This window comes from Lagopus leucura, unplaced genomic scaffold (assembly GCF_019238085.1).
Source record: "Lagopus leucura isolate 7727_CA_CO unplaced genomic scaffold, USGS_WTPT01 Super-Scaffold_73, whole genome shotgun sequence".
NCBI classification, from domain to species: domain Eukaryota; kingdom Metazoa; phylum Chordata; class Aves; order Galliformes; family Phasianidae; genus Lagopus; species Lagopus leucura.
In genome coordinates, this window is record NW_024962252.1 from 33836145 (window position 1) to 33850891 (window position 14747).

The 14747-nt window shown below is 34.7% G+C and overlaps 1 protein-coding gene across 1 annotated transcript in view; it reads left to right on the plus strand.

Annotated features, from left to right (window-relative positions):
• Window positions 1-14747, plus strand: part of GRIK2 (glutamate ionotropic receptor kainate type subunit 2) — a 346262-nt gene that overhangs the window by 181835 nt on the left and 149680 nt on the right. The window contains exon 9 of the mRNA XM_042881979.1: window positions 8877-8990. Within this exon, the coding sequence (XP_042737913.1) occupies window positions 8877-8990 (114 nt within the window). The remainder of the gene's footprint in view (window positions 1-8876; window positions 8991-14747) is intronic.

Below are 14747 nucleotides of genomic sequence, written 5' to 3' on the forward strand. Positions count from 1 at the left end.
ACTATCATATACTCCATTAAGGGAGCTCTCAAGGTATAGTTGTCACTAAATTTGCAAAGCAATTTTGCTTTGTATAGCAGTACCATAGGTACAGTGCAAACTGTCTTTTTTACTGGAAACAAAAATAAAAGAATTGATGTCATGGGAATAGCTAAATACGGCAGTAGTGGCCAGAGAGTCTGCCTGTAAGTAGAAAATTAGAATAAGAAAAGGAAGAAAAGAAAAGTAAGATGGCTATAAGGACATTAAAGGTCATTTGGGAACCATCCAGCACCATGGGTTTTCTTCATAGTGTGTTCAATTTCTTTTCTAGTACAAATACAAAACAAATTAAATAAGTGGAAAGTTAATATATTTGCATTTCAGTGACGTATCTGATATCACTTCACAACCTTTTTAAAAAACAGAGTTGTCTGTGTTAACAAGTTTTTGTTATAAAGTACGCAGACTGGAAATTTCCTGAGAGAACACCGGTGTAAAGTAATGCATAATGGATGTGTAGTGGGCTAAAGCAATGGTATCTTCCATCTGGGTCTGTGTAATGCCTGTTGATATTTCACCTTTAATACTAATATGAAGGCAGAAACATAAAAACATGTTGATTTAATTCTCAGCTGACAGTATATTATAAGATATGTACACAACTGAAAAACACTGAAATAAAACAGAAAAATCTAGAGATTAGAAGTATGTGAAGAAAATAAAATTCAACAGAAAATACTGTATTCTAGAACAGAAAAGAAAAAAAAAGAAACTGGGAAACAATAATAATGAACGATATGTGAGAGACAATAACAGAAATAGCTGTAAAAAGATATGGATGTTTTAAAACAGCCAGTGTGTCCTTCAACAGTATGTATAGAAATTCAGAGTAATGGAAGATACTTTTGGTGCCTTCACTGTGCATTTTGTCTTTAAAGGGATGTGATAGTATTCTTCAACAGAATATTTAGAACAAACAGTAAGGATTAATCACTATGCATTAGAAAAGTTTGGGAGCTGGGAAACTGTTACCAAAGAACATTGAAGAATGCTACACATCCAACAAAACATATGAACGAAAAGAAGACAGTTTGTGTAGAGAGAAGTGATTAGGAAAATTAAGCTATATGTCTGTTACCTTGAACTATTTACATCTGGGTTCTGTAATTTATTTTACTGAGAAAGAGAAAACAATGTTGAACTAAAAAAATGTCTTTGAAGGAATACTGTTTATTCTAAAAGAGCAGGAACTCTATTTTCCTTGGTTCCAGGTGGAATTTTTAAACCCCAGAATATGACACTTCCAAGGAGAAAGAATATATTGTTTCAAGTCCTTTCATTTTGAATGAGTTCTTTGTTTTTCTTTCCTATATTGTCTTCCAGGTAAAGCTAAGCTGAATCTTCCTTACTTCCTGCTCTTCCACCCCTCCCTCCCCTCCATCCTTCACTTCACTTTGTGCATTCTATCTTTCTCCATCATATGCATAACTTTCTGCTCTCCTACTGATTCCTTCTCTCCCTGCCTCCTTCTCTCTCTTTTCCTCCCTTTATCTCTTAACTTTCCTTCTTTTTCCCCTCCTCCAGTCTCCTCTCCCTCTCCCCTTTCCCCTCCTTCCTGCCATGGTGTAAGAGCCTATTCTTTTACATCATTGCCTCAAAACTTACCGAGGACACAGATGAACAAGTCCAAGCAAATCCTGGGCAAGAATTGAGAAATCACACAGATGGACAAGGCCAGGGGCAATGAGAGAGAGATAAGCCGCAGACTAATGGCCGGGAAGCTGTCTTTTGTGTGGGCTTATCTCGAGGAAGATGGCCACCTCAGGGGGTGCTGCAGATGACTCTTAATCTCCCAGGAATGCCACATTGGCAGAAGAAGGATAAAAAAAAAGGGACCAACAAAACAACCACGAAGTTAGGTTTTCTGACAACAGAGTTCTCATGACCTGAGGCCTGCATGCTGAAGAAGAAGAGGTGTCTGATATCAGAAGCTTCATGAGCTGATGCCTGCATGCTGACCGACTCTCCTGGGCCTGCTACCTGAGACCTGCTGCTTCCTCCTGGACTTACCCTGAGGCTTCTTCCTGCTACCTGCTTGCTGCTGAAGGCTGGCCACACTGCTGCTGCTCTCCCCCTGTGGTTTTGCCTTGGACCATTGGGATGGCATGCAACGGGACCTGGTGGTGATTATTCCTGGTTTATACAATTCTTGCTTCTTTCCTATATTTTCTATCTCCCGCCTTCCTTTCCCCATCACCCTAATTCATAATAGTCACCGTTCTCCCCTTCCCCATCTCTCTGATCAAGATTTGTAATAAACTGGTCGGAACAGAATATGAACTGTTGCTTCTTAATCTCATGCTGGGTATACGTATATCAAAGAACCTCCTCTCCCTCCTATAAATTGGAGCGAGACACATGACAAGTTATCTAAATCATGTACGTTAAGTGTAAAAACTACTCATTCTGAAGTCAGTGATAACAGAAAATTCACTCCTCACATTGAATAAATGGCTTGTGTGAACTTAATTTGTACATGAGATACCTGTTCTCATGAAACTCTTAAATGAGGGGTGATAATCAAATATCAGTTATATATATTTGCAATTGTAATTAGTGTTTACACTGAAGCTGCATTGTGAAGAAAATTATTCTATACTGTAAAAGCATCATACTTCAGACAATCAAATTTAATTAATGCATTTAATTTGAAGATTAGTCCATGGGACCTGACAAGATCCATCAGTGGGTTTTGAGGGAACTGGCAGATTAAGTTGCCAAGCCATAATCCACCATGTTTGGAAAGTCGTGGCAGTCTGGTGTGGCTCCCACTGACTGGAAAAGGGGAAACATAGCACCTTTGTCAAGAAAAGAAAAAGAGATCCAGGAAACTACAGACCATCAAATTTTGACCAGTGCCTGTCAAAGTCATGAGTAGTTCCTCCTGAAGACCCTGGTAAGGCGCATGGAAAATAAAGATGAGGTGACTGGTAGTAACCAACATGGCTTTACCAAGTGCAAGCCATGCCTGATAAACTTGATGGCCTTTCATGATGGAGTTAGAATGTCAGCAGATAAAGGAACAGCAACTGACGTCCTCTACCTGGAATTGTGCAAAATGTTTGACTCCATCCAGCACGACATGCCAGTTGTAAAATTGGAAAAAAATAGATTTGATGGATGGACCACTCTCTGGAAAAGAGATTGGCTGGACAGTTACACTCAGAAAGTTGCAGTCAACATCTCAGTGTCAAAGTGGAGACTGGTGATTATTGACATTCCTCAGGATTCAGTGCTTGGTCTAATGCTATTTAACAGCTTTGTAGGCGATATGGACAGCAAGATTGAGTGTGCCTCAGCAAGTTTGCAGAAGACACCAAGCTGAGTGGTGCAGTTGACATGTAGAGGGAAGGGATGCCATTAAGAGGAACCTAAACCTGCTTGAGAGGTGGGCCCATATCAAACTCATTAAGTTCAACCAGGCCAAGAGCAAGGTCCTGCACCTGGATCAGGGCAATCCCAAGCACAAATACAAACTGTTTGGAGAATGGCTTGAGAGCAGCCCTGAGAAGGATTTGAGAGTATCAGCTGATAAAAGTCCCAGTGTGAGCTGGCAGTGTATGCTTTCAACCCCAACGGCCAACTGTATCCTAGGTTGTGTCGGGAGAAGTATAACCAGCAGATGATTCTGCCCTTGTATTTTGCTCTTGTGAGACTCCACCTGGAGTACTGCACCCAGTTCTGGGGCTCCCAACACAAGAAGGACATTGAGCTGTTGAATTGGGTCCAGAAGAGGGCCACGAAGATGATCAGAAGACTGGACCACCAACCCACTGTAGCATTGCCTCCTACACCCCATGAGGACAGGCTGAAAGAACTGGGGCTTTTCAGCCTGAAGAAGAGAAGGCTCCAAGGGGACCTTATAGTGGCTTTCCAGTACCTGATGGAGGCCTACAGAAAAGCTGGGAAGGGGCTTTTTGTAAGGTCATGTAAAAACAGGATGAAGGGAAATGGCTTTAAACTGGAAGAGGGTTAGGGTTAGGGTTAGGCTAGATATTAGTAAGATATTCTTTACTGTGAGGGTGGTGGGACACTGGAACAGGTTGCCCACAGAGGTTTTGAATGCCCCCACAGTGGAGGCATTCAAGGCCAGGCTGGATGGGGCTTGGAGCAACCTGATCTAGTGAGAGGTGTCCCTTCCTGTAGAAGGGGGGTTGGAACTAGATGATCTTAAAGTTCTCTTCCAACTCAAACCATTCTATGATTCTATGATATTCATTAAGCTAGTCTGGAGAATATGTAAACTCAGAGAATTTAAATTTCAGGAGTGTACAGTGCTTCTTATTTGTTATTGTGGTGAATTACATTGCATTAGTCTTGGTAAGGATAGCAGCTTTGAAGAAAGTTTGAGCTTTACTAAAGAAGTCTATTCCCTACATTGCAATTGAAAGAATAAAAAAATTAATATTTTTCATAAATAACTTGTTGAATTATGATTGGTATAATTAGGAAAGGCTTTTTTTACTGAATGGCAAATTTCATTTTCATTTAAAAATACTATAGAATATAAACTAGCATCATGAGGTGTCTGTGAAAGTTACTCAGATAAAAGGAAGCTACCACTTTTAAAAATACTGTTAACTTTACCTAACTATCTAAGTAATCCCTTGCGAGATTTTTATTTGTATGGAAGTGTAATTCAGGAACTTAGCTGCATTCACACTAGATACTGTAAAAACTCTTGACTCTGAATATGCCTTTTAAATTGCATGTATGCTTTCTCTTAGAAATCAACTTGAAAAAGTATAATGTAAACGACCAATAACCTTGAAAAGGTGAGAAATTTGAAAAAGATTGACAAAGTTTATGTTGTTGTTCTGATAGATAAACCTAACAAAATTCCAATTATTATTTCCAGTAGAGACTAGAAAGTTTGGGTTGAAGTCCAATATAGTCCAAAATTTCTTTTCAAATTCCTGCCATGTTGCTAAGCAGACTGTACAAATTTAAAGTGAAAAATTACTGTATTCAGCACTCTTCCTTCTAATGTTCAGGAATGCATCATAATTATCGTTAATTATTCCACTATATGAATCTATTAAAATTTTATTGTACAAATTAACTGTTGCAGCATTCAGTAGTCAGGACTTGAATGACTATTCAGTCTGTTTTATCAGGCCTACTATTTTCATTTTTTTGTATTCCTGTACAAATAATGTCAATTATATTTTAGTATTAAATATTTGTGGAAATAAGTAAAATTTTATTAACTTCATTTTTTTATTGTTCTTTGAGGCAGTGTACAAAATACTTGAGTACATACACACAGAAGATAATTAAAGTTGTGGGAATATTAGCCAGACTTCTTTTCTTTACTTGCTGAATTTTTCCTTGGATAATTACTATCTTGAAACACTTGGTTAATTTTTTTTAGATTTAGTTCTGACATTGTTTGTACTTCTGAACTATTATTTAAATATTGTGAAGGTTGTTTAAGAGATTTTTAAAAGTGGTATACAATTGACTGACCACTTGGAAACCTGAGATATACTCAAAAAAGTACATTACATCCTTTTCTTGTGGAGCATGATAAAAAAAATCTCTGAGCTTATCTAGTTTAATATTCTGTATCTGCAGTGAGCAGCTGCAGAGAATAGAGAATTATATAAAAAGTGGCAAGCGTAGTGCAGTATTCCTCTATAATATTCCCAGACAATCTGCTTATTGCAGTATAAAGGGATAGTGTCTTTGTAGTAACAGGTAAGTAGAAACAGGTAATATTATATATATATAATAAGCAAATATAATATAATATATATATATCTAATATCTATATATATAAAAGACACTACATTCAAATTTGAAGTATGTATTTCTTACTTCTTCCATGTTATTTACTTATGGTAATGACTATCAGTCTATCTCAATATCTGCTTCTACATTATCATGAAGATGCTATACTTTTGGATGTTATGGGAAAACAGTGTTAAAGCTGAAGCTTTGTCATAAGAAAATGAAAGAAATGAGAGGAAATGAAAGCTGATTTACTTTTAATTTACTATTAATAAGATGTAGTATTATAGTATACAAATATGTATTTTTCACTGGGGTTACAAATTTAGGACTAGTTTCATTCAGTTATAGAAAGAAGCTATGTTATCTTGCTACCATTGTCTTAGGTCAGACGATGCAACTTTATTGATAGAGTTCAAATTTCTTGAGGATTTTTTTTTTTTTTTTTTTTCTGGAAACTGTAATATTAAAAATAAACATCAAGCTAAAAAAACCCATGCAAACAAACAAAAAAACCAAAACACCAAGAATAGTGCCAGCAACACAATCCTGGAAATTTCTGTCCAAGTTTTTATAATACATAAAGAGGGAAAAAAGTTTCCATGTTCATGCTGTGGATAACATGTATCTTGCAGTTTCAAGTTGACAAACTCACTCCAAAATAGTCTAGCCATAACTGGGAATACAGGCTTCTCTCTTTTTCAATTTTTTTGATAACGTTTAAAATAGTTTTCTTGCCCTGCCGTGTTGAAAAATAAAAGGGGAAACTAAAGCACTGTGTCTGTATTTACAGTGTGAATGTTCTCTCTAAACTGTATATAAGTTTATCAGTTTCTTTCACATTTTAGGAGAACTTAAAAATTTGTTAGAAGTACAGGTAAGGCAGTAGAAGTAAATTGCAAGTTTTTTGAATTGAAATTGCATGTAACAAAGTACCTTGATTTGCTTTTTCAACATTTTTTGGCATTTAAAGTATTCTCAGTTTTCTAGTGAAAGCGCATTAACTCTTCTTTCTGTTCAAAAAGATACTTTACAATTCAAACACTGTGTTTAAGCAAATAGAAGAAAAAATGAATTAACTGCACTGCTTATGCACTGTTTTCTCTAGGAGAAGCTTTTAGGAGATATTTGTGTAATTAAGCAGGTATAAATACCAGAGTCTCTGACATAGTTGCTGAGTTCATTAAGAATAAAAGAAGGATGTATTCTAGAGAAAATTGTACTTTTGTTCCATTTCTTACATTTTTAATTTACAAAACAAAAAAAAAAAAAAACAAAAAAAAAAAAACAAAAAAAAAACCCACTTGTGTAAAGCAATTGCATTTAAACTCATTTAGAAAAACAATGCAATAATTTAACAAGACACAAACTCCTCTTTAAAACTGTGCAGTTGATTGTTCTTATTCAACTACATGGGTGTAGTTAGGGCTAGATAAAAACACAAATACTAAAAGTTTATAATTATTTGTTTGTTGCTGTAACTGTATATAAAAGTAGGGAAGGAAATATTTTAACTAATAATGTTTGCTTTTCCGAGGTAAAGTTGAATTATGATTGTTATAATTAAAAAAATATTGCAACAGAAGGTTTTCAATCCTTTTACTATTTTTTAATTGTGGCCAAAATTCAGAGCTGCATATTTTGGTTTTCCTATAAACATTTCAAATCACAAAATGAAATTATTCTAAATTAGTACATGAAGAAAAAGTTTATTAATTGTAACCTTATGTTTCAATGATTTGAGAAGATGTCTTGTTTTGTTATATTGCAATTGTATTTGGACTCATTTGTTCCCCTGCTTTCCCTTCATGGTTCTTTTTTTCAACATAAGAGGTAATGAATGGCAAAAATTCTAGAATCACAGTCACTCAAAGGAATGGTGTCTTGCCTCAAATAGGAGAGTTATGCAGGGAAGAAAGATAAATATTCCTGAGCATCTGGAAGTGGTAAAAATGAAAGCAAACTTAGCTTTTCTTTGTTACTGCTTCTGCTGATTCATGCTCTGTTGTGTTCTCAGTTTTAAGAGATGAAACTCTATTCAACCCATGCTGAATCACATCCTGAACTTGACAGACTGTATGCTGTAATATGGTTGCTGAGGAATCAGTTTGAAAGATTTAATAAGTATATTCCTGTGTATCTTTATATATATACAAATAAACACATATATATGTGTGCATATGTGTATGTGTGTATATATATGCATATATAAATTTACAACCAAAACTTTTATGGAAATGTTAAATTACAGAATTGTTGAATTCCATTTTAAAGTTTATTGACATTGTGTTGTAGATACTGCTCAGTATTTTAAATGATAGACAAAATGTTTTCAAAGACAAAAAAGTCAATTTTCCTTTTCTAGATGGGAGTGATACAAAAGTTTTGATGTCTAAAATTTATTGCCTGCTTTAGTTTTATAGTGATGAAATTGGAGATGAATAATGTGAATGTAAGACTTACTGCCTAGTAAGTGAAACTGTCCTTGACCTGTACCTTAAAACATCACCCTGGGTCCTAACTTAGATAAAAATCCTATTGGCTTTACTTGAATAAGAAATTCAGGGTAGAAAATGTCAGAAGATCTGTACACTGAACATTTATATGGAAAAGAGTTAAATTATAGCACCTAATCTCCTTTCATCCTTCCCTGTGACATTTTTGCCATGATATCTTTTTGTCCCTCTGTTCACTTTGATGAGCGCAAAGGATAAATCATTCTGTAGAGACAATGCTCTCTGCTCTGCACAATTTCCACCAAACTATTGAGTTATTTTCAAATATGGTTTATCTTGAAGTATGAAAGTTAAGTGGAAAATTAAGTATTCAGAGTGGCTGTAGATATTCTGTGCATCATTTTTCCCCTTAATGTCACACTTTAAGAAACACAGTCTGAATTATCATGAATCATGTTTTAGAAATGTAATGACAACAGATAATGGAATAGGGTTGAATACTAAGTACTAGTAAGTGTTTGTTTGTTTGTTTTTTCAGAAATGTTTTTTTTCTTTGTTTTGTTTTGTTTTTCATTAGCATGTTATTTCCTAGATGATGAAATGTAACTCATGGACAATTTACATAGTAATATACTGTTTTTATAGGTTGGAACTTGGGATCCACTGAGTGGCCTTAACATGACAGAGAATCAGAAAGGAAAACCAGCTAACATCACAGATTCTCTGTCCAATCGTTCTTTAATAGTTACCACCATCTTGGTAAGCATCTATGTTTGTATTTCCAAAAATATAGTTGTAGGAGAAAGCTGATAGAGTTTGGTACACTAAATACAGTGGTAGCAGTCTGTACAATATTGCAGTTACTTAGTAATTACTCTGTCACAAATGAACTCTGCTTGGTAACTTGGTAATGGATATTTACTCCCACCTAAAATGTAAGTAAATTATCCCACTTTTAAGGTTGTGTTAGTTGATTGGTAACTCTTGTTTCCTTATTATTGACTAAAGTTTGGATCACTGACAAAGCAGTTTAGTTCAGCACCCTATGAGAAGGCAAAAGGTGTTTGTTTCAAACAAAGTAGTCTGGCCATCCAGATTTATTGCTTTTATATACTATTTAACACCATCATATCACTTTTAAGAAAAATAGGAAGCATTTATCTTTCATTCTCATTAAAGTAGTTATTTAATTTTTAAGTTAAAAATTTTAATCAAATTTACTTGAGCTATCTTCTTTTTCATTGTCATTGTTGACAAATTCATGGTGGTGAATGAATTGTTTTGAAATTTCTTGCAATTACACGTATTATGTAAAAAAAAATGTTTAGAAATTTCCAAACTGTAGTTTTGAAATATTAATTTTAATTGCAAGAAATAGAAAATTTACCAGCAGTACATCTGCTGTGCGTGTCTGGTGCCACCACCATTGCATATTAGCAGATATACTATGTGGCAAACTTTGGGTAGTAGTGGGCTGCAGGAGTGGCAGGGGTTGCAGGGTTCATTTTTTTTTTATTTATAATAATACAGTGACAAAGATCCATCCCATAAGAAACATAATGAAATAGGATGTTTCAATTAAATTTATTTATTCAATATTTAATTATATTTTAACATCTGTCTCTTGGTGGGGTGTAAGTCCGTATAGTGAATGTATTGGATTTATTTTGCATAGTGATACTTAAACTTCTATGATTTTATTTGAAATAGTGATCTCAAATAAAGGGTAAGATAATGTAAGTAACTGCACTATTAATAAGAATTGATTTTGAAAAAGTAAAGCTCAAAATAGGCCCCTAAGATTTATGATGGTGTATGCTTTCTGTAGCCAAGGATGTCCTTTCTACTAGAGGATAATTTTGTTTTGTAGTGGTTTATATGTATGTCAAGTTTTCATATATCAAAATAAACAGCTTTGTAAAATTTTTTGGGTTGTAGCTGAATTAAAGTCTGGACAAAGTGAAATTGGAAAAAAAAAAACCCCAAACTATTTCTATTTCTTTGCCTGACAAAAGGAGTGAAACTGCATAAAATGACAACTATGGCTTCAGTTCTTCAGGCAGTAGTTTATGATTATATGTTTCATGTCTCACAGGGTCACACTAGAGATCTAGGAAGTATCCTAAAAGATATGACGTATGATATCTTTTATATATAATATATATAATAAAATATAATGAATTTCTATTATGGATAGCATTATGGAAGAAGGTTAATTTGCTGTTTCCTGTAGATCTTTCCTTCAATTAGGGCATGCTGGCACAAATGACTAGTGAGATGTCTTAGTCATATATTACAGTGTTTTGATTGCCTCTAAGTAGTGGATTGCTTCACCTCTCCCAGCTGGATTTTGACTGCCAGCTATGAAAGCCCATTGTGTATTCCTTCCGTATTCCTAACTAAATGTTAATTAGATATGACAGCCTTTTAACTCCAGTATCCCTGGTGAATAGAAGCTAATGATTAAAATTCTCTGTTCTAATAGTGGCAGATTTTGAAGATGGTTTTCCTCTTTTCACCAACACTTTTTGTTGTGTTATGTTTTTCTGTATTCCTCTGAATTCTTTAAAAAAATACATATTTTTTTTGAAAGTATTAGAGAAAAATCATAATTTGATTATCCTTAAAATAATTTCAAATGTTGAATTTATTTTTGTCATTAATAATATCTTAAAAATCAAAATATAATAAATACAATCTGTTGAAACAATTCAAATAAACATTTCTTGTCCAAATCTGTTTGCGAGGAGATTATGGAGAGCAAAACAATCATACATACATATTATATGTATATAAAATTTACTGCAACTTATGCATATACATATATACACATAAGTTGCAGTAAATTTTTTCTACTTTGACATCTGGATAGAATAAGACGAATTCCATTCAAGTGTCAGTTGCACATTTTGAATAGTGAAAGTAGCCTGTAAGGCTTATTAATTAAATAAAGCAATTTTAATTCAACATGTAGAAACATAAGGAGATATTTTTAATTGTGTAATCAAACTTCAAGTTTGTGATGTAACTTACACATTAAAAAATGAATACAGTTAAAAGTTTTGCAAGAAGAACATGAAAATAGGTAATGATGAAACTGTAATGTTGATAGTAGTGATGGGGGGAAAAAAAGCTCTTTGAACATGGTACACTTGCAGAATATCAGAAATCATACAATACAGATAGTTATGAGAAAACCAATTATTTTTGTTTATGGAAGTGGCATGGGAATAGTTTGGTCAAGCAATTTGGCCTTTGATACAATTGAAAATTCATTTTATCATTTCTTTCTCAAATTTGTCCAGTTTTTATCTTGGTGTTTAGACATGAGAAGACAATTTGTATCAAGTAATCCCAGCATACTTTGACTTTTAACTTTTCCCCTCAGATCATGGTATATGACAAACATCTGACCTTGTACTGATTATCCCCACTTTTGTGCCACTGACAATTAACACTGTGGCTAAATTTGACCATGCAGCCAGGAGGACTACACCTCCTGGTACAGCAAAATATCACAAAACTGCAAAATGTTTGAGGTTGAAAGGCACCTCTGGAGGTCACCTGGTCCTACTCCCTGCTTAAGCAGAGTTGCCTAGAGCAGATTGCCCAGGAACACGTCCAGGTGGCTTTTGAAGTTCACCAAGATGGGAGACTCCACAGACTATTTATGCATGAGCAGTACATGTAAATGTAAAGCTAGCATGAATACAACAGTTATCAGAGAGTCATACTATTCTTGAACAAATTTTGTAGCTTCTCTTTTATTATTTAATAAATATTTTTCAAGGATTTATCATCTCTTTGAAAATATAATTTCTAATCTACCTGCTATTTTTCTTTGCCTTGTGATCAGATCTTTATTTGCAACAGTTATTATTAATGTACTTTCAAGTAAATTTTCTTAGAAGGATATTTATTGCCTATATCTGCATCCTCAAATTTCGTACTTAATTTTCTTGGGGGACGGAGTAGTTTTTCTTGATTAGCTTTCCATTACAATATTTCAGTCTTGTCATTCACTAAATGATGAGTTTGATCTTAAGATTATCCAACAAGTTGACCCGTTAAAAAATTAAATATGCACTCACAATATCATAAAATTAAATAAGTACTCACAGTAGGGATTCTCAAGTTTTTTTTGTTTTTTTTTTTGTTTTTTTTTTTTCTTTTTTTCTTAAAATTATGATTTCCATAATAATTTCTCAAAGTTTAAAGGAAAACAATTACAATGCACACTATATCCTTCAGTCCATCGTTCAGTCTTTGTGTCTGTGTGACATCTTGTTCTTCTTACTTACTGTTCACCTAATATTTATCATCAAAAAAAAAAAAAAAAGGAAAAAAGTGCACTTTTTAGAGCACTGATTCTTTTCAGAATCAGTTTATATCAGAATATATCAATTATTTGTACATGGTGTTATCTAGAAAGGTTTGTAACGATTGCTTGTTTACAATTAACTTTTGTCCAGTCGTGTTTTAATGGATTTAATTGTGTGTAAATTTCACTGCTGTCTGATTTTATCAGTATTCCATTTCATAACTTCATGCAATAGGCTGTTGGGTGCGGAGACATAGTGCACTATGGAGCTATGTTTCCTGTTTATCACTAGCAGTCTCACATGAGACTTAAAAAGGAAGATATTCTAGGATGTACTGCATTTCCCAGGAGTCAGCCTCTACATGATTTCTGATTCCAAGTAATAGGGGAAGTGTTCTCTGGTCTTTCCCAGGAGGGAAGTGGTGGAGGGCCTGTCGATAATGATTTGGAAGGACCTTCTTTCTCTCCTCCATTTTTATTTTTGCTTTGTTTTGATTTATTGCTCTTAATTAATCTGTACTATCTCACAATCCTTTTAATGAATTAGTTTCTTCTATCTCAGTCATGTTTTTTTCCTCTTTCTTCCCTCCCAGTTTTCTTCTTAGGGAAGGGAAGAGTGTTGCATGATAAAATCTTCTAGCTGCAACAACTGCAAAATTATATATAGAAAGAAGTAGAAAAAAATTTATATATAAAAAATAAAATAGAAAAAGCTTAGTCTTTGTAGTCAACCATCAACTCAGTAAATAAGAAAGACACAAGATTAATTTCTGCTCGGTGTCAGATTGTTTTGTTGTTTTACTAGTATTTATTTCAAGGGTGGTTTGGCCTTCTTTCAGGTTGTATGTGAAGTAAATAATGAACTTATGACTACCGGATTTAAAGTACAACAGTTCTTGATTATGTAATTAATTACTTATCTAAGTTCAGTCTCATACGAACAGTACCTTGAGTATTTATGCATTAGGATACATTCTTTTAATTGTTTGTTTTGGAGCATTTTAGTATGGATTGTGTTAGCCTGTTTTTATTTCACTCAGATTAGTGTCCATTCCAAATACAGAATTCTGTTTTTGCTTTCTCTTGGACGTGTAGTACCACTTGTGACATTTTTATATTTATTGGTGATGTCCCATCCTCTAATTTCTTCCTTTACAACACTGGCATATTCAATTAATATGAGAGCAGATCTGAAAGTAATGCCTCCTATTTTATTGTGTTGGCCCTTGACATCAGAAGTGGTTGTTAGGGTACTAGCTAAGATTGAACCTTTCCACTTTTATTCTGTTACATTTTGTGCAACAGATGGCAGCAGAGGGGCAATCTGACAAAATGGTGTCTGAAGTGCATATGATGCAAAGGTGTGTAGTTGAATTTCTCCATGTGAAAAAAATTTAGCACAGTGAGATGGCAGGTATTGTGTTTCAACAGAGGAGACAGCAGTGTGAAAGACAATCATGTTCCAGATGGTCTTAAGCAGTTGTCAGACCATGAAATGAAGAGCATGTCTATCAGTTCATCCATATGAATGGATGGATTACATCCAGAGAAGTGTGTACAGAGATGAACACTGGCTTCAGCACTGGAAAAAATGGTAACAAAGTTTACACTAGGTGATTTCTACAAATCCTCATGCAGAAATAGAAGGAACACATGCTATTGAACCAATACAAGGTTGAAGGTGACAGTTGCATGGATCACATCATTACTGGTAACGAGATGAGATGTCATCACTGCCAGCCAAAGTCAAAATCACAGAATGGCCAGGGTTGTAAGGGATCTCAAGGATCATGAATCTCCAACCCCCCTGCCACACACAGGGCCATCAAACCTCCACATTTAATACTAGACCAGGCTGCCCAGGGCCCCATCCAATCTGGCCTTGAACACCTCCAAGGACAGGGGATCCACAACCTCTCTGGACAGCCTTTTCCAGCACCTCACCACACTCTCTGTAAAGAATTTCCCCCTGACATCCAACTGAAATCTCCCCTCCCTCAACTGAAAACCTTTTACCCTTGACCTGCAGTTATCTACCCTTTCAAAGAGTTGATTCCCCTCCTGTTTGTAGTCTCCCTTTAGGTATTGAAAGGCTGCAATGAGGTCACCTTGTAGCCTTCTTTTCTCCAGGCTGAACAAGCCCAGCTCCCTCAGCCTGTCTTCAAAATGTGAGTCCATGGAGTGGTGATGTGTAT